The 24,288-nt window shown below is 35.2% G+C and overlaps 2 protein-coding genes and 2 non-coding genes across 6 annotated transcripts; 2 read left to right on the top strand and 2 right to left on the bottom strand.

The window, feature by feature from the left end:
• Positions 1-522: 522 nt before the first annotated feature.
• On the top strand, positions 523-6,149 carry LOC115982349. Its single transcript, XM_031104924.1, has 10 exons — positions 523-1,057; positions 1,652-1,748; positions 1,956-2,063; positions 2,144-2,374; positions 2,789-2,907; positions 2,978-3,499; positions 4,230-4,338; positions 4,425-5,014; positions 5,429-5,596; positions 5,704-6,149. The coding sequence occupies exons 1-10, from the start codon at positions 621-623 to the stop codon at positions 5,897-5,899; spliced, it is 2,577 nt and encodes an 858-aa protein (XP_030960784.1). The 5' UTR covers positions 523-620; the 3' UTR covers positions 5,900-6,149.
• Positions 6,150-8,409: 2,260 nt separating this feature from the next.
• On the top strand, positions 8,410-15,270 carry LOC115979977 (cysteine synthase-like). 3 transcript variants are annotated; one of them, XM_031102112.1, is made up of 11 exons: positions 8,410-8,436; positions 10,108-10,171; positions 10,260-10,369; positions 10,496-10,553; positions 11,069-11,332; positions 11,413-11,550; positions 11,652-11,703; positions 12,746-12,825; positions 13,955-14,014; positions 14,100-14,180; positions 14,983-15,270. In XM_031102112.1, the coding sequence occupies exons 2-11, from the start codon at positions 10,133-10,135 to the stop codon at positions 15,070-15,072; spliced, it is 972 nt and encodes a 323-aa protein (XP_030957972.1). In that variant the 5' UTR covers positions 8,410-8,436; positions 10,108-10,132; the 3' UTR covers positions 15,073-15,270. The 3 variants fall into 3 exon arrangements, with proteins under 3 accessions (XP_030957972.1, XP_030957970.1, XP_030957971.1); XM_031102110.1 differs by lacking the exon at positions 8,410-8,436 and adding an exon at positions 8,471-8,635; XM_031102111.1 differs by lacking the exon at positions 8,410-8,436 and adding an exon at positions 8,471-8,656.
• Positions 15,271-15,881: 611 nt separating this feature from the next.
• On the bottom strand, positions 15,882-16,042 carry LOC115983059. Its single transcript, XR_004089863.1, has one exon. It is a non-coding gene; the product is annotated as a U1 spliceosomal RNA (small nuclear RNA).
• Positions 16,043-21,142: 5,100 nt separating this feature from the next.
• Positions 21,143-21,304, bottom strand: LOC115983063. Its single transcript, XR_004089867.1, has one exon. It is a non-coding gene; the product is annotated as a U1 spliceosomal RNA (small nuclear RNA).
• Positions 21,305-24,288: the final 2,984 nt, after the last annotated feature.

Raw genomic sequence — 24,288 nt, 5'->3', positions numbered from 1 at the left:
CAATGTATGCCTAAATTCTATTTACTTATTGGGGCTTAGAACCCAATAATTCTACAAAATGACTAACATGTTAAGTCGAGTCAAAAGACCCACTCTCAGGCCAGATTTCAAGATCAACAAAAACCCTAAGCTAGACTAAACGGCCCGCAGTCAAGTCCATCTAAAAGACTTGCAAATCAAACCAGGCTTTGATGACACACACATTTATCTTGGGTAAATGACCCGTACGAATTAGACATCCCTCTTGGGCTAGATCTCTCGGTTTCATTTTCAAGCCCAATTCAAAGTCTTTCATTATTATGACCCCTAACGAATTCAACTCACCGACATTGTCCATTTATGTCATGTCCAAACGACAAGCCGTTTTTCTTAAGGTATAAAAACGACATCGCAATTGAGAGAGTTCACAGGGGTTTTAGTAAACCTTAAATCTTTGTTCGAAAAGCAAAGAAGACACATCCTCTCTCTCTTTCTCATTCTGGTCTCTGATTGCAAACCCTACCAAATACTCTCTCAATTCTCTTTTTTTTTTTTTTTTTTTTTTGGTTCTCTATCTGAAACTGAAAAACAATGCAACTATTTATATCATAGTATTTACCTTTTCACTTACCTACGCTACGATGTCTTCAACAACAAAAACGAATGTTGTTGTTTTGCCTCCACGCAAAATCAATCTCCAGAAGTTTCGAGAATCTCGAGGCCCAGAGCTCGAATCACTTCACTCCTTAGTATCAACTCGGCTGAACAACGATTTCCGGTCTCGCAGGAACAAGAGACGAAGAACAACCTCGTACGACAATCAAGCTGCCAAGAAGAACAAGAAGAGGAGACGCAGGAATGAGACCGGTGCTTGTTTGGAGAAAGATAAAGAGGAGAAGGAGGTTAAGGTTGTTCCTCGGCGCATTCGGAGGAGAATTGAGCTTCGGATGAATCAGGAAAAAGGGTTTTCGAGTTCTGGAGATGGGACTAAGAGGCTTAGAACACATGTTTGGTATGCGAAGCGCTTCGCTATGACTAAGCTTTGGGGGTTTTATCTTCCTCTTGGTTTGCAAGGAAGGTACAATACAAAAATAAAGTGTTACTATTATGATCTCTGTTTTATTGCTTAAAAAAAATTATGACTTGTTAAGATTGTGTTTGAATGAGCTTTGTTTTCTTTATGTTGTGTAAAGAGTGTAGCGGTATACCAAAAAAAATGTGAGGTTTTAAAAATTTGTGTGTAAGTAAATAGATAGAATGAGCTAGAAACTGAAACAAATGGACCCTGAGAGATTTTTCAAAGTCCTATGATCAATAAATTTGAACTTACTAAAATAAAATAAAATAAAATAAAATAAATGGTTGAAGAAATTTTGAAAATTGAAATCAATACTAAATTTAACATGTCTATTTCTGTCAATAAAGAATGGAAAAATTAATGAGTCAATTTAGTGCAAGGTAAGTGTGACATTCGAAATATCAGGGGTAAACTGATGTTGACTGGCCCTATATTTTATGGTTGATCGGATTGCCTGGAAAGGTGTGAATTGGATAATGGACTGAGTACAAATGTGTGTTTTGAAGATTTTTAGTCTTAAGCTATATATGGAGAATGTTGTATGTGCCTTATACTATTTAATTGTTGACAATGGTTTTTAAATGTTTTGTGTAGGGGAAGGGGTTCAAGGGCACTCCTGAAGTGGTTCAAACAAGAAGTTCTCGTACATGATGCGAGTTATCATGTTTCTGTCCAATTAGAGGGTCCGGAGGTAGGCATTCTCTCTTCTTGTTACAAACTTTTTGATTCTAAACCCATTTCACTCACATTTGTTAAATAATAGGATAGAGGAAGCAGATCTTTAATGAATAGTTGAAATAATTATTTCCAGTGCCACTGGCCGAATAAAAAAGTCAAGCAATTTTTTTTTAATTCTATTATGATCAATGTAATCTGATCTTGTGTTGTATGCTTCCAGGATTCTTTAATATCGGTTCTAAAAACTCTGATGGTGCCTTCCCCTTCAGATCTTTCTGAAACTTCTTCTCGCTCTGTTATTTCGGGTGCCATGTATGGAAGCGCTATGGTAGGTTATCTCATTAAGTGATCACTTATGAACAGAGATTACATAAGGATTTAGATATATGAATTCCTTGTTATTTGCAGCTTCATCATGTTGGAGCACCGCTTTCTCAGCCAATTGCTCCAGTGACCTATATGTGGCGACCTGTTTGCCAGCAGAATAGAGATAGTGATGTTATGGACCATGATGGTGATGGCTGTGACAAGCCAGAGAACATCGTGTCCAGTTCTTCCTCTCGCCAGATGTGGGTGTGGATACATGTTTCTGCTTTTAGTGAGGGATTTGATGCTCTAAAATTTGCCTGCCAGAAGGAGGTACGCATTCTAAATTTGGTTCTCTAACAGAATCATATTTCTCTTTATCTTTTGAAGCTTAGTAGGCTTAAACTTCCAACCTCAAATGAGGTCTCATATGTGGGAAGTCTTGTTACTCTAAAGCTGCATTAAAATTTTCTGGAACCTACTCTATAAGTGAATGATAATCTCAAGGGATCCTTCCATTATAATTTAAGAAAAAGACATTGTTGTTGATGTTATAGTTTTCTTTGTAGTTGCATTAGATATATGTCATGTGTCCAATGTGATACTAAGTTGTTTTTATGTCTTTTGGTAATAGGTTTCAATTGCCTAGAGTATTAGATAGTAGAATAGAGAAACAGCTGGTGCTTAGATCACTCATCACATACTCTTGTAACGTTTATTTTCCCCCTTCATGTGTTCTATCTTCAGATGGATGAGAGGGGCATTTTGATCAATTGTGTTTCGCTTGAAGGTCAACTTGCAAAATTAGAAGTATTAGGATTAAAGGCATTTCAACATCTTCAGAAGATATTACATCCTGTTACTTGGTGAGTTATTTAATACTAGAAATAAGTGAAGAAGTGCAAGATGGCTAATTGGTGTTTACTGGCTTTACAGTTCTTCAGAGAACCCTTGGCAATTGAGGAAGCATTCAGCTGTAGACTCTGACCATGACTTCCAATTGAAGAAGTCTTCTGTACTTGAAAATGAGGAGAATTTTTCTTCTCATGCAATCGTGTCTCTTAGAGTCAAGGATCCTCGCATAATGCCTGAGAAAAGGTTCACAGATGTTCCAGAGTCACTTTCTACTGGTATGCTCAGCGTATCAGAAGCTGAAGCTAAAGAGGATGTTGCATTAGCAGAAATACTAGACAAGAACGAGGAGTTGTTATCTGGGACAAAACCTGGAGGAAATAGCATTATTTATGATAACAAGGATTTATGGGATAGTAGCAGTGGAGTAAGTCCCCCTATGGAAGAGCATGTATTGTGTATGGAAAAAAATGTTCTGCGTATGGATAAGTTCTGCCTTGATGCTTCAAATTCAGGAATGCTGAACACTTCAACCAAGGTGCAGTGCTCAAGATCTTGCCCTATTCTGCTTTTAAAAAATAATGATCCAAAGGGATTGCATATAGGGTAACTCCTTTTATCCTAGTAAAATCTCCAATTTTGTCTTACTCGAATAAAGCTAATTCTTACAATTGGGAACCTGATTCTTAATTTACATTTAACACATGCATAATTATCCATGGTGACTTACTGTTATTGTCCATTGATTAGGCACCATTGTGTTTATGCCTCAGAAGAGTAAAATTGTCAGTTATGAAAATTCTGATTTAATAAATGGCTTTGGCTGTGGACAAGAGTTAGTACGACAAATAGTGCAAATTTTAGATCCTAAGAATCTGTGATTAGCCTTTTCTTCTGTACGTGCATGGCCTTCCATCAGTGGAAATTTATTTTTGAGAATTCAATTAGATTTATGTTAAGAATTCAATTAGATTTATGACACTAATGTTTCAGATAAAGAAAAGCAATTTGTCTTTCATGGTTGTTTCCATTTGATATATTTTTTTTTAGGTAACTTCCATTTTGATATCTAATTAACATTTAAAATGAAGAGAAGCATCTTGATTTCTTGAATTTTTATTGCAAAATTTAAAATTATGATGGTCCATAAGATAGCTGATAAATCTGTTAAATAGTTTTCAGGAGAAAGCAGATTGTAAATTTATTAGTAACATTTGTTTTGTGGATGCTGACTAGATGGCAAAATATATTGTTTTGAGATGCATGGAGAATCTAACTGTCAGATTTTTTTTGTAATGTTTAGTATCTTATAAGTATTTGTTTTATTTCCTTTCAGATGGTCCATTATACTTCCCTTAAGTTGGGTCAGGGTCTTTTGGGCTCCTCTTATCTCTAAGGGAGCTCATGCAATAGGTTTGAGAGAGAAGCATTGGGTTGCAAGTGAAGTAAGCCTTTCAGCACCTTACAAAGTTACAACTATTGTATTCATTAATGGTTTTTCAAGCATTGAATGAAATTTTATCTCTTGCAGATGGGGATGCCCTTTTTTCCTTCAGAATTTCCTGATTGCAATGCTTACTCATTCTTTATGGCAAATGAAGCTGCTGTCTCTAATAAAAAAGTAGAACGTTCCCCTCCTGATGTCAGACCATGGAGAGTTCCCATTCCACCCCCATGGGACACCATCTGCCATGCTTTCAACGAAGGACCCACTAGAGTAGGAAATAGTCAAATTAACAATGAGGAAAAAATGTTTAATGGGAATTCGTTGTCCAGCTCTGATTCTGGAAATTGTAGTACATCATCATTTGTTCATCATGGTAATACATTTGACGGAGTTGTAGCAAGGACACACTTTGTGCTGACTGATTTCTTGAGAGAAATCCAAGGTGATCATTTGCTTCTATTTTCTCAACTGCCTGACAAGAAGACGAGTATATTCAAGTTATTGAAAGATGAAAGCAAGTTTGGCCCCAGTATGAATGGTATTGCCCACTTTAGTTATGGTCGGAAACTATGTTTTCTTAGAATTCTTCTCCATGCTTACAAGGAAGGCGTTTTCGAAGAGGGGGCAGTTGTATGTGCTCCTCAACATACTGATATATCATTGTTGATTTCAAGGTAGTTAAATCTTGAAACTTTTATTTTAGGTTAATGAGTTCTTCCCTTACTTGCCAAGGGTTCCATTCATTTAGAATTTTTAAGCTTTTCTTTATACTTTTTTGTTCCTTTTTTTTTTTTTTCTTGAATTGGCAATTACAAAACTTCTAATTTGGGAAAATGATAGATGAATTGCAAGGGTTCTCAAACAACTTTTTGTGTGAATATTTAATGAAATGTGTATGCTTTGGTGCATTAGAAAGGTGAAATCTGACATGAAAAATCATAAGATATGTTGGATTATCTTGTTCTTATGAAAATTCTATTCTCTCAAATGCAAACTTTGTTAATGTCAAGTTCTTCTTTACTTTGTGCCTAATATGGTTTGAATACCCTTGATTAATATTTTGATTTTGATTTTTGTTATTGTTGCAGGTCAGGAACTGACGAGGGTGGACTTCAAATGCCTCAATCTGCTGTGAGATCGTATTTCAAAGAACAATCTCCTGCTAAGTGGGAACTCCACAAACCAGAAGATGCTATTGCAAGGGAATGTCATCGGTGGCCAATTGGCTTTGTTACAACTGGATTTGTTCGAGGGAGGTTAGTATACACGTCTTTGATTACATAGCAACTATGTACATCTATGGTCTTCCATTGTTTCGTTTTACTTTTGTTCATAATCTCAATATTGGATATGATGTGTGTAGCAAGAAGCCAGTAGCAGAGGCTTTATGTGAGGCAGTCTTACTTGCTCGTCTTAGAGAGGAGCAGTGGAATAATATGCTTAAAAAGCGGAGGAAGGAGATCTATGTCCTGGTTAGGAATCTAAGATCTTCATCATATAGACTTGCCCTTGCAACCATTGTGCTGGAACAACAGGAAGAAGATGTGGAATTTATGTGAGATGCCGCAACTCCTGTATTTTTTGTACATGTTAATGAGAAAATGAGATCTGCTCAATTTATTTTTTGCTATTTTTTTTATCCCTTAAATTTAATTTATTTGTTGGACATTGTACACAATTGGCTACTCTTTCTTCCACCCAGTTAAGGAGAGAGAGTCCATAGTAGAAGAAAACATGCTTCTCTTGAACTTTTTCTTTAATTATTTTTTATGTATAGGGGAAAAAAGTGCAGAATGATGATTATCTCATTGACTCCATGTTTATGGTGTAGAAGAAATCAGGAAAATAAACGTTGTCATCTGGATAGAAATTAGAACTACACCTCATTTGAGTTAAACCCCCCGTTAATTAATGTTTTTATCAAACCTTTCTTTTGTCTCTGCCGGCCCATGGCCCCCACCATCTGCTCCTGCCATTGCCTTCACCACCAATGTTAAATCTCTACCAATGCTGCCACAACTGTTGTCAGCACCACAATCTGTTGATATGACCTCTATTGCCACCAGCCCACTGCCACCATCATGGTTATTGTTGCCTTCCGTTGGCTTACAGCTACTGACACAACCACTATTACCAATTGTCATCGTCATTAAATTGATAAGATTAAAAATCAATTTAAAATCCCTTCATTTAGCAAACACTAATTATTGTTGTATATACTGAGTTACACGTTATCATATATACTACAGTTGAAATATTGTTTTAAGATATGATTTCAGTATTTCACAATTATAATTAAAATCATGTTTTGAAAACATGATTATTGTTGCATGCATTTAGAGTTTTTTTTTTTTATTTATTTTTTTTTTTAACGTTGCACATGCTAAGTTACACGTTACCATATAAACTCCAGTTGAAATCTTGTTTTAAAACATGATTTCACAATTATAATTGAAATTGTATTTTCAAAGCATAATTTTAGTTGTGTCCTGTGCACCGTCTATCATAGTACCACCACTCTTTTAACATATTCACTTAGTTTTTTCCTAGTTTTTCATCTACTTGTACCTACCAACTCTAAATTGTTGGTCTTTCAGCTTAGAGGATTTAGAGTGGTCCAGGGCATGTTGAGAGGGTGTTCAAGACTTGGACAAGTTTGAAAGGTTATTCATGACCAAGGCCTAGTCTAAGGATCTGACTACTCTTGCCTCTGTTACCAAAGTTTTATCAAAACCAAATCAGAATAATGATCATATACTCGTCCTTTTTATTATTATTGAGGATCTATCTATTCTTGTCTCTCTTACCAAAGTTATATTATAGATCTCAATTGTAACCTTACAATATTGAGGGATGTTCAATGGTTAGAACTCCCCATGCAAGTATAAGCTCAGGCCTGTTCCATATTATATTAATCAATTTAAATAAAAGAAACTATATAAAATGATTGTTATATATTTCTACTCAATAATTTGTGAAAAATACTATAACCACAAAAAATAACACAACTTTTGCCACAACTTGCAACATGACAAGTTGTGAGTGGTGAAAATAAATGGTAATCCATATAGGTCTATACCTCCACCACTCCAAAAAAAAAAAAAAAAATTCCCATTTTTTTTCTAAATTAAAAAAAAAAAAAAAAAAAAAAATCTTACAACAAGATTGGCACAAGATTTCTTGCAATCTTGGAAGAGATTTTATGACGAAACATAAATTTGATTCTTCATACTTGCAAGTTGCAATCTTAGGAAAAGACATTCTAATGTAACATATGATCATATATTGACAGATGATTTAAATCATGCGCACTTTAGTCCAAGATTTCATGCAATCTTGTAAGAGATCTTCTGATGAAACATAAATTTGACTATTCATACATGCAATCTTTGGAAAAGATATTATAATGAACCAGTTATTGAAGGTTGATTTAAATTTCATGCATTTACACAACATGACAGTTGACAAATTAACAGCGATGGGTAATATTAAACTTGTGGTTGTCATTAAACTTGTAGATTGTGCAATCTCCCAAATTTTTGAATCAATAAAATTCAACACGATTGAAATCTTAAATAGTTTTACCAAAAAAATTATAATAATTGTCAATATGCCAAATTATTATTGATGATCAATTTTTCATAACGGTTTGAGATTTCAATTTTTGTTTGTTAGTTTTTCACACTGTATATTGTCAATATTAGCTACCCAATCCAGCTAAAAAAATATATATAACTATAGGATTAAAAAATGGAGAATAAAAAGACTGAAACCATATTTGCACTTCATACAATTTTTTTGCAGATTGTTTTTTTTATTTTTTATTATTATTATTATTATTTTTTAAGTAGAACTATAGTGACTTGATCCTGATTTGAATGGTCAAATCTTTGGTATCTCCACATAGCGCATCATAAGATGCACCTAAAGACAAAATTCGAATCAAAATGAATTTTGTGATTAAGCCTTAAGATATGGTCTTGTTCTTGTCCCATGTACAAAAGTTTCAAGAATACAACTACTGTAGTGATTTGAAAAGCTTTTTTGACAGTACAAGGAGACAAGGATCCAAAAGTCTACGTCAATGCTGCAGTAGGTGAGCTGTCTGACTGAGTCTGAGAGCTCCATTGCAGTTCCCTATAAAACCTTGACTCCCCTAATAGGCTTGGCCAACGTCAATAACAATATAAAGAGAATCACACAAAAGGCTAAGCCACGTAGCAAAACATGCATACCCAATAGGCCAAATATATAGTTCAACAGTGTGTTTGTGTCTACAACTCTCTAGAGATCAGGTTTTCTTCTCCATGATAAAAGTTCGAGCTCATTTGCTCTGCTCTTTTTTTGTTTTAATTATAGCTCTTGTGGTTTTTGAGTTTCTGTTTGATTGTCAATTATTTGGGTAGTTGGTGATTCCTTCTCAATAAAACCTGCCTTAATAGAGTGTTTTCATCTTTGAGTACTAAGAAATTTCCTGGCTGTTTCTCTGTTTAATTTTTGGGGAGTTCATAATGACTTATATGTTTAATTATGTGGTGGTTTTTATTCTTCTTTTTATTTTTATTTTTGGTCTTTTCCTCCAAGTAATGAATTATTGGACTGTTTCCACTATTGTGTAATGTGGAATCTTGCTGTTCATTTTTTTAATGATTTGTTTTTTATATTGAGGCTTTTTAAATTTTGGGTTTTTGAAACATATTTTTCAAAATTCTGCATAATTAGACACATTCCAAAATTGGGTACTTGGACATTTCTCAGCTATTACTGACCAAAAAAAAAAAAAAGAAAAAAAGAAAATTGCTCAGCCATTACTGCATGTGCTCTATTTATGTTGAATATTTAGGTACACTGGCTTGTGATACGAAGGCACATTGATTTTGAGGTTCTGGTGATTCTTTTTCAAGAGTCTGCACTGGTACTTGAGAGTTCTAAGAAAAAACTACTGAGTCCTTGAAATTTCTTAGTGATTCCTCTGTTTTGGGCCCCTGCTTATTTAGATAGGCTCTTAACTTTGGTGTTCATTGGGGTTTTTTATTATATTTACCACTGACATATTTTTGCCTGACACTTTTTTCATGCTTTCTTAGCATTGGTTGCTTTTTAATTTTATGCTCTTTGGTTGTGGAGCTTTATATAATTTGTAGGTTTGGCGTTGATATCGTGTGCAGGGACAGAACTAGGATTTCATCTTGGGGGGCCAAAAGATGTCCTAAATTCTCTTTATATGAGATAAATTATGTTGTTGAATCTTATCAATCATCTTATTCCAAACCCTATATGTATCACATTTGAAAACAAAAAACTATATAGTATTTCAAATAAAAACGAGTTGATAAATTGATGACTATGATGATGAGAAAAAAAACTATAACATTGGAAAAAAAATGCAGACACCAACAATCTGACACGAAAATGACACTTTAATTCAGCACTTTTGAAATTACTCAACATTATGTTTAATTAACCATACATATTGATAAATTATCCTCTATTTTCTTTCTTTTTATAACTGAAATTAGTAAATTAATTAGGAAAAATTAAAGAAAAATAAAATAAAGCATATTGTTTTCAATTCACATTATCTCAATCCAAAAATTTCCTTCTCTTTTCAATATTAATTCAAATAGTTTTATATTTTTCAAGACTTGGTGTGAGTATATTATTTTTGTTGGTTGTTAGCATGTGCACTGAAACATTTCTTGTAATTATATAAGACTGCAACTTTACATCTTCGAAACTCTCTCATTCTTTCACGATTTCCTTGCAGTTTATTTTTTGGGTGAAAAGATAACATGGAGGAAAAGTGTGCAATCAAGAAAGATGTTACTGAAGTATTTCTTTATACTTAGAATCAAATTCTTTTCATGTTACTTTTTTCTTAAATTGAATTTTGCTAGTGGTAATTTTTGGCTTGTGCAGTTGATAGGCAATACCCCAATGGTATATCTCAACCACATTGTAGATGGCTGTGTAGCCCGTATTGCTGCCAAGCTTGAAATGATGGAACCCTGCTCTAGTGTCAAAGACAGGCATCTAATTTGTTATTTTTGTATTGATTATATTTTTCTTAATATTAAAGTGTTCTAGCAACAATAGGATTTGTTCAAGAATCTCTAGTTGAGACATGCATTTTGGATGTACGTTTTGACATGCAGGATTGCATATAGTATGATTAAAGATGCTGAAGAAAAGGGTTTGATTACTCCAGGGAAGGTTGGTATTAAAAAATCCTCACTTCACCGTTTTAGAAGAATTGAACCCCAACCCACCCTACCTGCCTCTCCCTAAATTTGTTTTTGTAATAGCAGCTATGTATTTGTCTCTTATACATGTTCATGTCCTATATATGTTTTCACCAAAGTCTATGCAGATGTTAGCATCATTATGACATAAAACAGTTAAATCGGGGTATTTCTTTGGATTTGTTTCCTAGTTCAGTGGTGCTCATATTGGAGTTAGTTTTTCCCTATTTCAATTTTTCTTCAAGTAATGTTTGATTACACAGAGACTTTGCTACATCTATTGTCTATATTATGAAAATTTTGAGCGAATGAGCTCTAGCACAGCTGACATCTCCTCCTCCCCTAACAAGTGCTATGTGGAGGGTGAGATCATGCGGTAAAGACTACTAAGTGTTTGTGTAACTTACCAATCTAAAAAGAAATATTATTGGAAGTGTTGAACTAACATCTTTCCCTTGATTCTTGATATGTTTGAATGGCGGAAAGACTGTCCTCATTGAGCCTACTAGTGGCAACACTGGCATTGGATTGGCATTCGTTGCAGCAGTTAAGGGTTACAAACTTATCCTTACCATTGCATCTTCAATGAGTCTTGAGAGAAGAATGGTGCCTCAAGCTTTTGGAGCTGAGTTGTACCTTACAGATCCTGCCAAGGGCGTTTATGGTGTATTTGATAAGGCCAATGAACTGCGAAGTAAAATACCCAATAGCTATATCCTTCAGCAATTTGAAAATCCTGCCAACCCAAAGGTATTCTTTGTGTTAGATATTTTGTGATAACAAATGTATGGTTGACACCATTAACTAATTATGCTGCCAATCTTTGTTAGGTCCATTATGAAACCACTGGCCCAGAGATATGGAGAGATTCAGGAGGGAAAGTTGATGCCCTGGTTTCAGGCATAGGGACTGGGGGTACAGTAACTGGTGCAGGGAATTTCCTCAAGGAGAAAAACCCTGAGATAAAGGTTGACTTATGATTGTGTTTGTGTGTCTGTTTTTAGGGAGAGAGGGATAGAGAACTCACGTGACATGTTCCTAATGGTATGTTTCTTTTGGTAATGTCTAGGTGTATGGAGTAGAACCAGTTGAAAGTGCAGTCTTGAATGGAGGACAGCCTGGTCAGTTAACTTTTTGTTCATGCCCTGACTTCTTACTCTTCGTTCATGCAATTTCCCTTGTGTATATGTGAAATTCTGTACTTATAAGACTTTGAATTATATTGGTACAAGGAAAAAGTTCCAGATTTCCTGGTTCCATTAGTATGAAAAATTCACCCCCTTAGAAAATAACAATTTGTGATACTTAATCAAACTAAACCAGACATATTGTAACTTTATAAGTTTGAATAATTGGTTTGAAGAGTATCAGTAGGTAACACATTTTGCAGATATCAGTTTGGAGTGCTATCAGTAAATTTCAAGGAGGGTGGGCCAAAATTGTTTGTTTTGTAGAAGGCTAAGTTTATTATGGCTTAAGTTTCACTGTTGAGTCACATCAGTGATTCATTAGCATTGCTATTAAATATAAATGTAACAGTTCTGTTTGATAACTGTACTTTCTGTTGTTATTGAACAATAAGGTTGATAAACGAAATAGCTATATATCTTCTGGAACTGTTCTATTTAGTAAATTCGCACAAGCTTTTCTACCTGCTAAGCATGCAGGCTTTAGTGTGAATGGAAGCTGCTCTACATGTGGAGCTTGAGTGACACTAAGCTGGTTTGATCAGGCTTTTTGAGGACTGGAGGTGGATGTTTAACCAGCTTCCATAATACACCTCTTAAGAAATTGCCAAAGGAAATTTTATTTAGTTTAAACTTAATGTAAAAAATTAATAGGAAGTGATGAATAATGTGTGATTTAGGGATGCAGTTTATTTGCAGTTGCTTTTGATGAGTTCAGCTAACATTTACTGCACCCAACTATTTGTTTGAAACTGATAATGGGAAAGCATCATATGTATTTTGGTGTTTATTTTTATGGTATTCTAAAGTCATTAGTCTAAAGTTAAGGGAGTTTAATTTCTTAAGCTAAAAATTTGGCTTGGGTCCTAGCTTGAGATAGGATGGAAAAAATCCTTTTCTATAATTGGGATAGAAGTTGCACAAGTTTGAATAACCGCATGTGTAGTTGACTAACCAAGCATATGTGATATCATAGGCAAGCATCTTATCCAAGGAATTGGAGCTGGTATAATACCTACTGTTCTGGATATGAAGCTGCTTGATGAAGTTATTCAGGTGAGTCCAGAAACTATTTTATTTTCCTTCACCTTGATTTCACATGTGAAATTATGTACTTGTGCTATAGTTAGAAGTGTTGCATATTGAGTGAAAAGCATGAGCATAGTCTGAATACATTGTAATTATGGGTATGCAAGTAGAGTTATCTTTGCAATGGAGGTATAACTCATTTATCACCTTTGGAACATTATTTGTCATGGATGATTGAATTTTGGAAGGCAGATAAGTAGGCTCAACAAAAGGACATTAAGGACTAGGTTTGTGAAATTTTTGCCTAGAAAAGTCTTTTATGTAATTTTATCAGTCTTAGAGGGTAGTTTATTTTAGGATTTTATTTTTTATTTTAGTCCTTTATAAGTGTAAAGTTCATTCCTGTTATATTTGGTTTAAGGGCATTTCATCTTGATGAGAGTCAGCTTTATGGGGCTTGTTTCTTTATATAATCCAGAGAATCGATTCTTTTGGGCTATTTCATGAATTATATTTTTAGAAATGAATAAATTACCCGTCACGCTTGCTTCCGTTTCAGTATGAAAATGAAAATGGTTCTGGAAGAACTTGTTTATCTTTGTTATTGTTTCTGTGAGTGAGACAGGAAAATAAAATTTTTACAATCATGAGATGGGTCATTCTCTTAAATGAATATGTCACACTACTCAGCTGAACTCAATATCTGCATTTTAGTATTAAAAAAAAAAAACAGAAATGATTCTGGAGACCAATAAGGAATACATATACATGGACAAGTTTGAGCATATTGTTGTCTGAGTTCTTATGGAAATTGGTCTTTCTATTTTCTTGGAGTTTGTGAGGGCTTTAATAATCGTTTAGTGACTGATTAAATACATTTTACGATGAAAAAAAAAAACAAAAAAAACAACAACAACCTAAGCTGGGCTTGGACATTCCCATTTAAAGTTAAAACAAAAGTTGCAAATCCTTGTGACAGTTAAACGAACCTGTTACAGTGGTAGCAGAATAACTTCCTGTTTTCTGTTTCAATCTTGTTGAAGCGTAATGGCAATTACCGGCTATTGCTTAAATGGAAACTCTTATCACTGGCATCTGCATATTCAGCCATAGATTTTATTTCACGGACTCAAAATGCTTTTGGTAACTTTTTCAGGTATCAAATGAGGAAGCTATTGAAACTGCTAAACTGCTTGCCTTGAAAGAAGGTTTGCTGGTAGGATACTTACTTAAGGTAATGGCTCTATAAGAACTTTTTACAATTCATTTCTATGCTGAACGTGGAAGCATGTATTTTGCAGGTTGGGATTTCATCTGGTGCTGCAGCTGCTGCTGCAGTAAAGTTGGCAAATAGGCCAGAAAATGCTGGAAAACTTATTGCTGTAAGTCTAAGTGCCTTCTTTAAATTGATATAGAATCTTTGTTGCACTTCATTATATATATTATGGTATTGTGCTTAGCTTGATTTAACTAATTTCAAAATTTGCTCCAGAATCCCTCTAATTATGTCTCATACAACTCCTTTTAGGATTTATATTTCTTCAATTTTCTCATCCTCACCCAGGAAGTAAATATTTTTCAAGGCTTCAAGCTCTACAGTACTTCGGCAAAGCTGCTGCTTGTGGGCTATAATATCATATTGATCAGTCCCCTTTGTCTTCATTTGTTTATATAAATGGATCTTTAAAAATGAAATTTAAAATTGAAAAAAAAAATTGTGACACCCTAATGTTTTTTAAGTCCAATAATTTCAAAAAAAAAAAAAAAATCATTTGAAAAAATTTCAGAATAATTTGGCCCAAGTTTTAATACTGGTGTGTCCTAGGAGTTGCATAAGTATTGCATACCTGCTTAACTAACCTAGAATCGGATTTGATTCGTATTAAATGACCTACCTACAAAAAAGTAAAAAGTATAAATTCCTAAGTTGGCTTAAAACAAAGACCAGGTTGAGTCTGTATGGAAGTAAGGTTCAACATGGGTTTGGGCACTCCAAAAAACGATATATGCAATCCAGTTGTCAAACCTAAACTTGACCTTTTGCCACCCTCAACTCATTTTTCCATGGCACTTATGTGTAGGATTGTATCAAATGCACAGACGGCTTAGAGTTAGAGCTGTACTAGTCTGTGTATTCCAAACTCAATCCATTAACTATTCTGTTTGATTTTGTTTTGAATACAGGTTATCTTTCCCAGCTTTGGAGAGCGTTATCTGTCTACTGTGCTTTTTGATTCCATTAGGCATGAGGCAGAAAATATGACTTATGACTGATTGTTTCTGAATATCAGAAACTGCTTTATGTATGTTATGCAATCTACATATTTGAAATAATGAGAACTTCCTATGGTCTGTTTGCTGTATGATCAACAGCTTGACTAATAAAAGTTTGATAGATTGACTTGATAGCCTCAATCTTCAAATTTTTCTAAGCCTAAAGAATTCATATTTCAGGGTTACATTGCATTTAAATAGTCTGAGCTTTCCTTTTCAATGAACATCATTTATTGCATTTTTATGATCCTTCCAGTCTATATATCTATGTATTACTGAAAAAAAAAAAAAAAAAAAAAAAAAAAAAAAAAAAAAAAAAAAAAAAAAAAAAAAAAAAAAAAAAAAAAACTCTTTAGTGTTCATTTTCATGTCCTTCTAAAAATAGCATTTTTAGCGTGATGATCACTTCACACTTAGATCAAGTTATAGTAAAATTTCTATCTTGAATAAAAAAATAATAATAAGGCATAACAAAAATCTACAAAAATAGGGCATAACACTTCGATTAACCCTTAACCCTATTACTTTAGTAATTTACTAATAACAATTAAGGGCACAAAGAGAAATATAGAAATTTGAATCTAATCAAATTTTATGACAAAAAAATGAGAGGCACTATTCCACTACAAATCATAGATAATTAGTTATTATAGATATGATAAAAAAGTAGTTTCAATGTTCAAGTTTCTCCATAAAAATTCCACGTTTTAGTGCGAGTAGTTAAATCTACTCTTCTTCTTTTATTGAGAAAGATCTACTCTTCTTCTTGATTGCATAAGAAGAAGAAACCAATTTAGCATATAGTATTGGCAGGGGCTGTGCGAACACAGGCCACCTCTACCACAAATTATGACATTGGCTCCACCACTTGGGTAGACCTTAGGCAAGTACCCCTCCTACGTGCAATGGAGGTTACTAGCCTAGGCCTTGGGCCTTTTTGATCACCTATTGACCCCATCCAGGTAAGTATGTTGGTCTGTTATGCTCACATCTTATTTATACACCAAGTTGACCCCTACTGTGACATAAATTAGTGATGTGGGATGAAAGATGGATTGGTCATTGGTGTAATGTAACACATTGAGGCAGTGAGGCATAACATTGTTGTCAACCAATTTAGGATTTTGGTTTGATCAAAACAATATTTTGGATGATCAAATATCAATCACTTTCCACCTTGGTGATAACTAACAATTCTGGAGGAATATTTGTGTCTGATAGAATGAGTCCTTCGTATACTATGCATCTTATTATATATATTTAAGTGTATCCATGCATATGCATGAGGTTACAAGCTAGTTTTCATGAAAGCAAGACACCCAAGTGTCCAAGACTCAAGTACTGCCTACAAGCACTCCAAGTGTTCATGTGATAATCATTTTTGTGATAGCAAGACCCCAAGAGTCCAATTGTCCCCATAAGCACTCCCTAGTGTCCAAGTATTCTAGAAGGTTCAAAATAAGTGTCCAATTGCCTCCACAAGCAATCTTCCACAAAGTTCAAAGTCCAAGTGTGCAATTGCCTCCAACAATTCACTATAGAAGAGCTTTAAAGAAGCAGTTTTGTGGCACAAGCCTAGAGAATCTAGAAAAGACTCCAAGCCTTCTACCATTAATACCCCTTCTACTCTTGAGAAAACTTTACTGTTATTTGTTGGTAAGGAATATTTCAACAAAGTACTCATTACCTACATGCGCACCCATCATCTACATGCTCATTCATTACATATATACCCATTCGTCACCTACATTCTAATTAATGGGGAATATTTTCATCAGTCAGCTTTACCAGTCAGCTTCAGAGAACAGAAACCACAAGCTCGACTTGTCTAATGAGCTTAACTCATCTGAATTGGTTAACTCGTTCGTTTGTTCCACTTCACCACTATTTCGTCATCTCTAAAGACAGAAGAGTAAGGACATCTACTTGAAGCTAATCATCCTACTATGCTCAAGTGTAAAAACCGTTGCGCAAGACCCTCGTAAATTTTCGCAATTGCCAAGTATGGGAATACTAAACCCAATAATTTTAGTGCCGTTAGCCCATGTCTTCAATATGCTAATGCCTACAATTAAGCAAAAGTGGTTACTTCAGACCCCTATATAAGCACCAAGATACATGAAAACACAATTCTCAAAACTTTTTTGAGTTCATTGAGATCACTGTGAGTTTCTAACTTAACCTTAGGAGTGTCTTTGGCTAACACCACACTAGTGCACTGATAGTATTTTCACTCTTAAGATTTTCCGACTTTTTTAGGTTTTCTAATGACTACGAGTTTGGATGATTAACTTACTGACGATTTCGTGCATCATCATTTGTAAATTGTATTTCTGGAAAATATCACCAAGTGTAATACTTTTCAAAATATTAATGCAAGTATATACATTTCAAGTGGAAAAACTTTCAAGTAACATTATTTTTATGGGAAATATTAACAATGTCCTAAGAGTATTGGTTTAAGAACTATTTTTATAAATATTTTATGGGAAAATGATAAAGCAATTAATTTTGCTGACAACTCTTTATATTTTCCATAAAAGTAATGTAAAAAACTTTCTTGGTATGGTTTATTAGCAATTGCCCTAAGGGCATTTGTAAACATGACCCTATTTTTATAACAATAATTACTCTGATTTATTATCAAATCCTTTCCATTATTGATATTTTGAATGCATATTTATTCAAAGTCGATTATCTAGTTGTCCTTTACATTCTTCGCTCTTTTTGAGACTTATATATATATATATATTTGTGTGTTTATATATTTTTAATTATGGGATCATATGTACTTAATCCATGTGAATTGGGCTAGGTTGGGTTCTACAAGGCATGAAACATTTAAGTCCAATCCATTGACCCAATCCAACACATGGGGTGGATTAGGTTGGTTTTTACTTGAGAATTTATCAACTCAACAAGATCTAGTTAGATTGAAAATATCTTCCAACTCAATCCAACCCAACTCATGTGTGCCCCTATTTTGCTAGCTCTAGTTCCATGAGCTAGAATGTAATCTCTTAAATGGAATTTAACTATTTTGTTCTTGGCCACTAATTTTCTATTTAAGGAACCCACCCTATCCTATTCAAATTTGAGTTGTTAAAATTGTCAATCCATACCCAACTCATACTATTAATAGTTTAAAAATATACACATTTTTAAATTTTATTCATAATTTAATTGTTACAAAGTATTAATATATTCTGTATTTTGAGATTTTATTAAGATTTTAATTCAATGTATTTTGGTAGTCTAAAAATTTATTGTGATAAAATTAAAATATTATTCTTGAACTGTGTTAGAAAAATTCAAATCGTTAGATAGAAAAATGGAGCATTTACATTGGTATCCCTAAAATAGGATAAAAGCCTAATATAGGTTCTAAACCAAATAAAAATAATGAAATTGGCATCCTTACCTTTATTTAAAATAACTTTTTGCTATTTCTCCTAACACTCAATTAAAATTATTATTTTTTGCATTTTTTTTACATAAATTTATTATTATTATTGCAATTTTTAGGAACATATTATTTTTTATTTAGGATGTAAGTATTTCTATAGAAAATGTTTCTTTTCAAAACTAGTTTAAAGAGAAACTTTTCAAACTCATCTTATATCTTTTTATTGTGTGTGAATTTTGAAAATCTAACTATTGGATTTCATATTTTTTATGTTCTTAATACACATGTCAAATTTAATTCAAATCGGATGTTATTTTACTATTCAACTAATAAACTTATGTTTTATGCATAATTTTATACTACAAAAACTTAAAATTTAAACATTTAATTGATGACATATCTATTTATCTTTGGTCTTTCTTGAATTTTTGCAAGCATAGTGGATATGATAAAAATATGCAATTTAACAGTTAAATTTTCAAAATTCAAATTCAATAAAAAGATATGTGAGAGTTTGGAGGAATTCTCTAGAGAGAGAAACCTTTTCCATTTCTAACTATCTAAAACAATTTTTTTTTTTTTTAATTAATAGTTGGTGTTTGTGTTTTGAAAAGTAAAGAAAAAGTATGTGATTTGAAAATGAAAATAAATACAACTAGCCTCCTCTACAAATTCATCTGTTGTACTTGTACACGATTTTATCAACATATTGCACATGGTATACCTATTACCTATATATTAAATACAAAGAACTGAAGAAGAGAGAGCAGACAGCAGAGCTATCCATTCTCCCAAAAAAAAAAAGAGTTGTCAATTACAATGACGCCAAAATCAAATACAATGATGCCTAGAAAATTTTCTTTAGAAAAAAATATAGAGAAGGGAAAATGAAAAAGAAAAGTGAGGAAACTAAAGTAAGTAGTTGTTTATCAATTGTAAGGACACGATTCGTAACGAACCGTAACAGTGTTGGGTTCGCACGTAAAAAGGCCCAAACAATATCATTTATAGAGCGTGGGTTTGAAAGACTAGGCCTTGGTCACCAGGTGGTGGGTTTTTCGTGGTGTTCATGCGTGGTTAAGTTTTCTTCACCCCTGGAATCTTTCTCCTGGAGGTGGGTTGGGAGGCTCTGGTTTTTGGCCATTTTTCCCAGCCTCCTCTCTAGGTTACTTATTTTTCCTTTTATATCTGCCTGCGTTTATTGTCCTTCGTCCACGTATAGGGTCAACCTTTCCAAGACTGATACTTGTCCCATCAGCCCATACCCAAAGTCTTTGGGGGTGGTTGTAAAAGCCAAAGAATACGGCTCTGTCAGGTTCAGAGTATTGAATGGCAGTAAGGGTAGCTTTCCCTGGATATTTTAGATTTTTCTTCCTAGTTTTAGTCCTATACCGTTTTTACCCCTCTTTCCGGTGGGACTTTGAGTCTGCCGAGGACTGAACTGTCCTCGGCTGAATCCCAAGACTATCTTGTCGAGCTTGGGCCATAGCCCTCCTCGGCTTGGGCCTCTGGCCTCCTCACGGGTAAATGGGCCTGGCCCATAAATTATTTGGGCCCCACATCAATTATTATAAAAAAATGGCCATGAAGCTTCTATCAAAAGTTACTGCTCACGTACATTTTTTCATTCTTTTAATTATGGATTATTTAGAGAAATTAGGTGTGTGATGCCTTAATTTGATTGATTGTGTGTGGATGTGTGATAAGTCCCACGTTGGATATATACTAGGTTAAATTGGGTTTTATTAACTCCTACAAGAAATTTCAATTGTAACTAGTTCTTTTAAAGTATAGCGCAGATGTGGTTAGCACTTTTTTTTTTACGTATAGCGTGTCAAGATTTGGATCTTCAATCTTCAGTCCCTATTGGTGGAATGTTTTAATTTCCAGTTGTTATCCTTGCTTAAATCAAAGTTGTACCCACTATAAATCCATGAGTTGTTAAAGATCATTCGAGATTTAGTTTCTTATTTTGACAAAATTTCTTTTCATGCACTTCTTCAATAATGTAATAATGCTACAAGTATGTTAATTTAGTATTGAATTATATAGATATTCTCATTCTTAAACCGTGATTTTTTTTCATACTTTGGCACCCCAAACATAAGATCCTGACTTCGTCCTTATTAACAAATAGGGTATTAATTAATTTCACTGCAACACCAATTATTCATTACTTAATTTCACTACTCATTCATTGCAACAATAGCAACCAAGAGAAATATTTACAAAGTTGAAGAAATCATTCATTAAAGAGAGACTCTTTTCTTTTCTTTTTTTGATAATCCATTAAAGAGAGACTTGAAATGCTTGAAACCTACACGTAAAACTTGAAAATTAAAACTCAACCAATAATAAACCCAATGAGTAAAACATAAACAGAAAGCTAAAAACCAAATGTAGAAGTTGAAGATATCAGGAACCCAAAAGACCCAAGTAAAAATGCCAAGAATGGATTTAACTTACTGATCATGGGACTTCAAAAAGATTTAAAATTTCTATAAATTTCCAATATTTTTAGATAACTAGCATGTCTAAGAACAGAATTAGAGATTTGAAGAGAAACAGTATATATAACGATATTGAAGAGTAAATTTAATAGTGCAAAATCACTTTAAATAAACAAATAAAAAGTTCAAAAAATAAAATTTAATGATTAGTTTGGCAGGGGCAGCGCTTGCGCAGCCCCCGATGCAACAAATAATGACGTAGGCTCTTCCACTAGGGAAGACCTTAGGCTGGCACCCCTCCTTCATGTGCAATGGAGGCTACCCTCCTAGGACATGGGCCTCATGGATCACCCATTGACCCCGTCCAGGTAAGTATGTTGATATGTGTCGCACACTTTACTTTAGTACTATGCGCTTACCTCTCCTCTTCCTTACTTATTTCAATGTGGGACTTGGGGTCATTGAAAAACGCAAACCCAACACAGACACTATTATGCCATTGCCAGCCATTCGAGACACGTAATATTGCAATTCTTGATTATATTTAAAAACTATATTTTTTTTCCAATTTCACGTTTACAAAATTTTATTTACAGTACTTGAAATAACTATTTTTGTAGAAAAAGATTTTTCAAAATTGAAATTGATAATTCTACTTGATATTTGATTATAGTACAAGAAGATTAAGTGAATTGGTATTTTATAAATTGAAAATAAGATGTTAGCAAATTCCTAATAACAAAATGTTAGATGTAACTTTGTATTTCAAAAAATAATAAAAATGATTTTTTTAAAAAATGTTATATATATAATTTATTGATTTTTTAGAAAAAAGATATTATTTAATTAGTGTGGGTCCGGGAAGTTTACAGTCCGGCCCAAACTCTGTCTGGGCCCAGGGCCCGTGCCGAGGAGGTCTCTTGTCGAGGACGAATGGTCGATGGCCGGGGAGTCAAGGGGAACGGCTGAGAAGCTACCCTGTCCTCGGCACTCCAGAACTTCGATGGGAAGATCAACATCTTGGTAGAGGCTATCCCCAGACAGTCCCCTGAAGGGGATGTAAGTGGAAGGGGGCCCATAGGGAAGCAGGGTGCAGGATTGGATCAAGGATGATGCGTCCCCTCCGCATTAAATGCATCTGCCAACACCCAGATCCGATTAATGAGAAAAGACGTTGGAACGGTGTAAACTTCGATCTTCGCAACTAGTAAAAAGTAAGACGGGACGGTTGATGGGATGGATACAGAAATAAGCCCCTGCCTGACCTACAAGTGGAGGGCCAGGATTAACCAAGACGGACTATATAATAAAAAGGTAGGTGCACCAAGCGAGTGGCTGGGAAAAATGGCCAGAAACCAGAGCCTCCCAGCCCACCTCTAGGAGAAAGATTCCAGGGGTGAAGATAACCTAGACACGAATGAATACCACGAAAAACCCACCGCCTGGCGGCCAGGGCCTAGCCTTTCAAACCCACGCTCTACAAATGATATTGTTCGGGCCTTGTTACGTGCGAACCCAACACTGTTGCGGTTTGTTACGAATCGAGTCCTTACAATTGGCGCCGTCTGTGGGAAAGGCTTGTGTGTTGGTATAGGCGGTAGGTCGAAATAGTTCATTTGTCATTTCTAACAATTGGTTATAGAATTTTAGCGTAAAGTTCCACTAGGGGCTATGCTTCTTGATTAGGGGCTACGTTTGTCAGCGTTAATCGCGCGGATAACTCTAGGGGCTTGGCCGAAGAGCTAACTCCCTTAAAGTCAAGTTCCAGCGCTAAAAGAAAACTAGGTTTTGGACAGAACCAAGGCATTGCATGGTCCTCGGACTCAAGCCTATGGGGAAACCAACTACTTGGATGAGGAAAACTAGGTTTTGGACAGAATCAAGGCATTGCATGGTCCTCGGACTCAAGCCTATGGGGAAACCAACTACTTGGATGAGGAAAACTAGGTTTTGGACAGAACCAAGGCATTGCATGGTCCTCGGACTCAAGCCTATGGGGAAACCAACTACTTGGATGAGGAAAACTAGGTTTTGGACAGAACCAAGGCATTGCATGGTCCTCGGACTCAAGCCTATGGGGAAACCAACTACTTGGATGAGGAAAACTAGGTTTTGGACAGAACCAAGGCATTGCATAGTCCTCGGACTCAAGCCTATGGGGAAACCAACTGCTTGGATGAGGAAAACTAGGTTTTGGACAGAACCAGGGCATTGCATGGTCCTCGGACTCAAGCCTATGGGGAAACCAACTACTTGGATGAGGAAAACAAGGTTTTGGACGGAACCAGGGCATTGCATGGTCCTCGGACTCAAGCCTATGGGGAAACCAGTATTACTGGCATAAAATCTACGATTGGATTCAAAAAAGCATAAGCCTCGGGCAATTTTGAGAAGAAAAAACTACTTGATGAGGAAAGCTAGGCACTAAGCGAGACTTAGCTACTATGCGTGCGTCGAAAATTGTGCCCATATCTTCGTAAAACGAAGGTTAGAAATGAATCTAAAGCCTCTGTGGGTGCAAGTAAATTAGGGTTTGGGGAACATGATGATAAATGTATTGCATGCATAGATATTCGTACATGTTAAAATGAATCAGCGCAGAATTCATAAGCAAATAGTGCGTATCAACGAGGGCGGCTAACGATGTAACCAGAAGGAAAAAGGAAAAACAAGATTTCATATATACATGTTCAAATGCTTGTAAATCATCAAAAAATTAGGAAGTTTTTGAAATAAAAAGAAACAAGTTAATCGTTAAAATAGAAACGAATGCAAAAGCCTAGCCAGGACCTCTACTTTTCTGCCTTTTCGTTGGTCACGTCCTGAGAGGAAGGAACGGGATCAGCTTCGATACCCGGAAGGATGGCCCCTGCTGGGGAAGGCTGAACAGGGTCAGCACTGGTACTCTGAAAGACCACGGCAAGGGGAATGGCCTGTGGCAGTCGGGCAAGTGTGGCTGGCTCCTCTGTACTAGACACCTGAATGCCAGCCACGGGCTCAGTAACCTCCTTAGGTGCCTCAGGGTCCGTATGCTGGGGTGTCACCGTTACATCCTGAAGTCCTCCCTCTTTGGGCGCTTTGCTGGAGGAGCCGCTGGCCTGTAAGTCTTCCAACGTGGCGACCTCTTCCTCGGGTTGATCATCCGTAACCGCGGAGTTGGTAGAAATGACCTCGCGGATGGCCGCCGGGTAGAATATGCTCTCTGCCTTCCACAAATCAGATGACGCATCCACCCTAGCTCGTTTCAATGCTTCTTCCCAAACCTGGGAGCAATAAAACCTACACACTCCAGGAATCTGCGCCTTAAGGGTGGCCTAGGTCTCGGCTACTCCCAGGTTGTAACCATCATCCTCGGCCGTA

The sequence above is a fragment of the Quercus lobata genome, chromosome 3, assembly GCF_001633185.2.
Source record: "Quercus lobata isolate SW786 chromosome 3, ValleyOak3.0 Primary Assembly, whole genome shotgun sequence".
Classification (NCBI taxonomy): Eukaryota; Viridiplantae; Streptophyta; class Magnoliopsida; order Fagales; family Fagaceae; genus Quercus; species Quercus lobata.
This window is presented reverse-complemented; position numbering and strand designations above follow the sequence as displayed.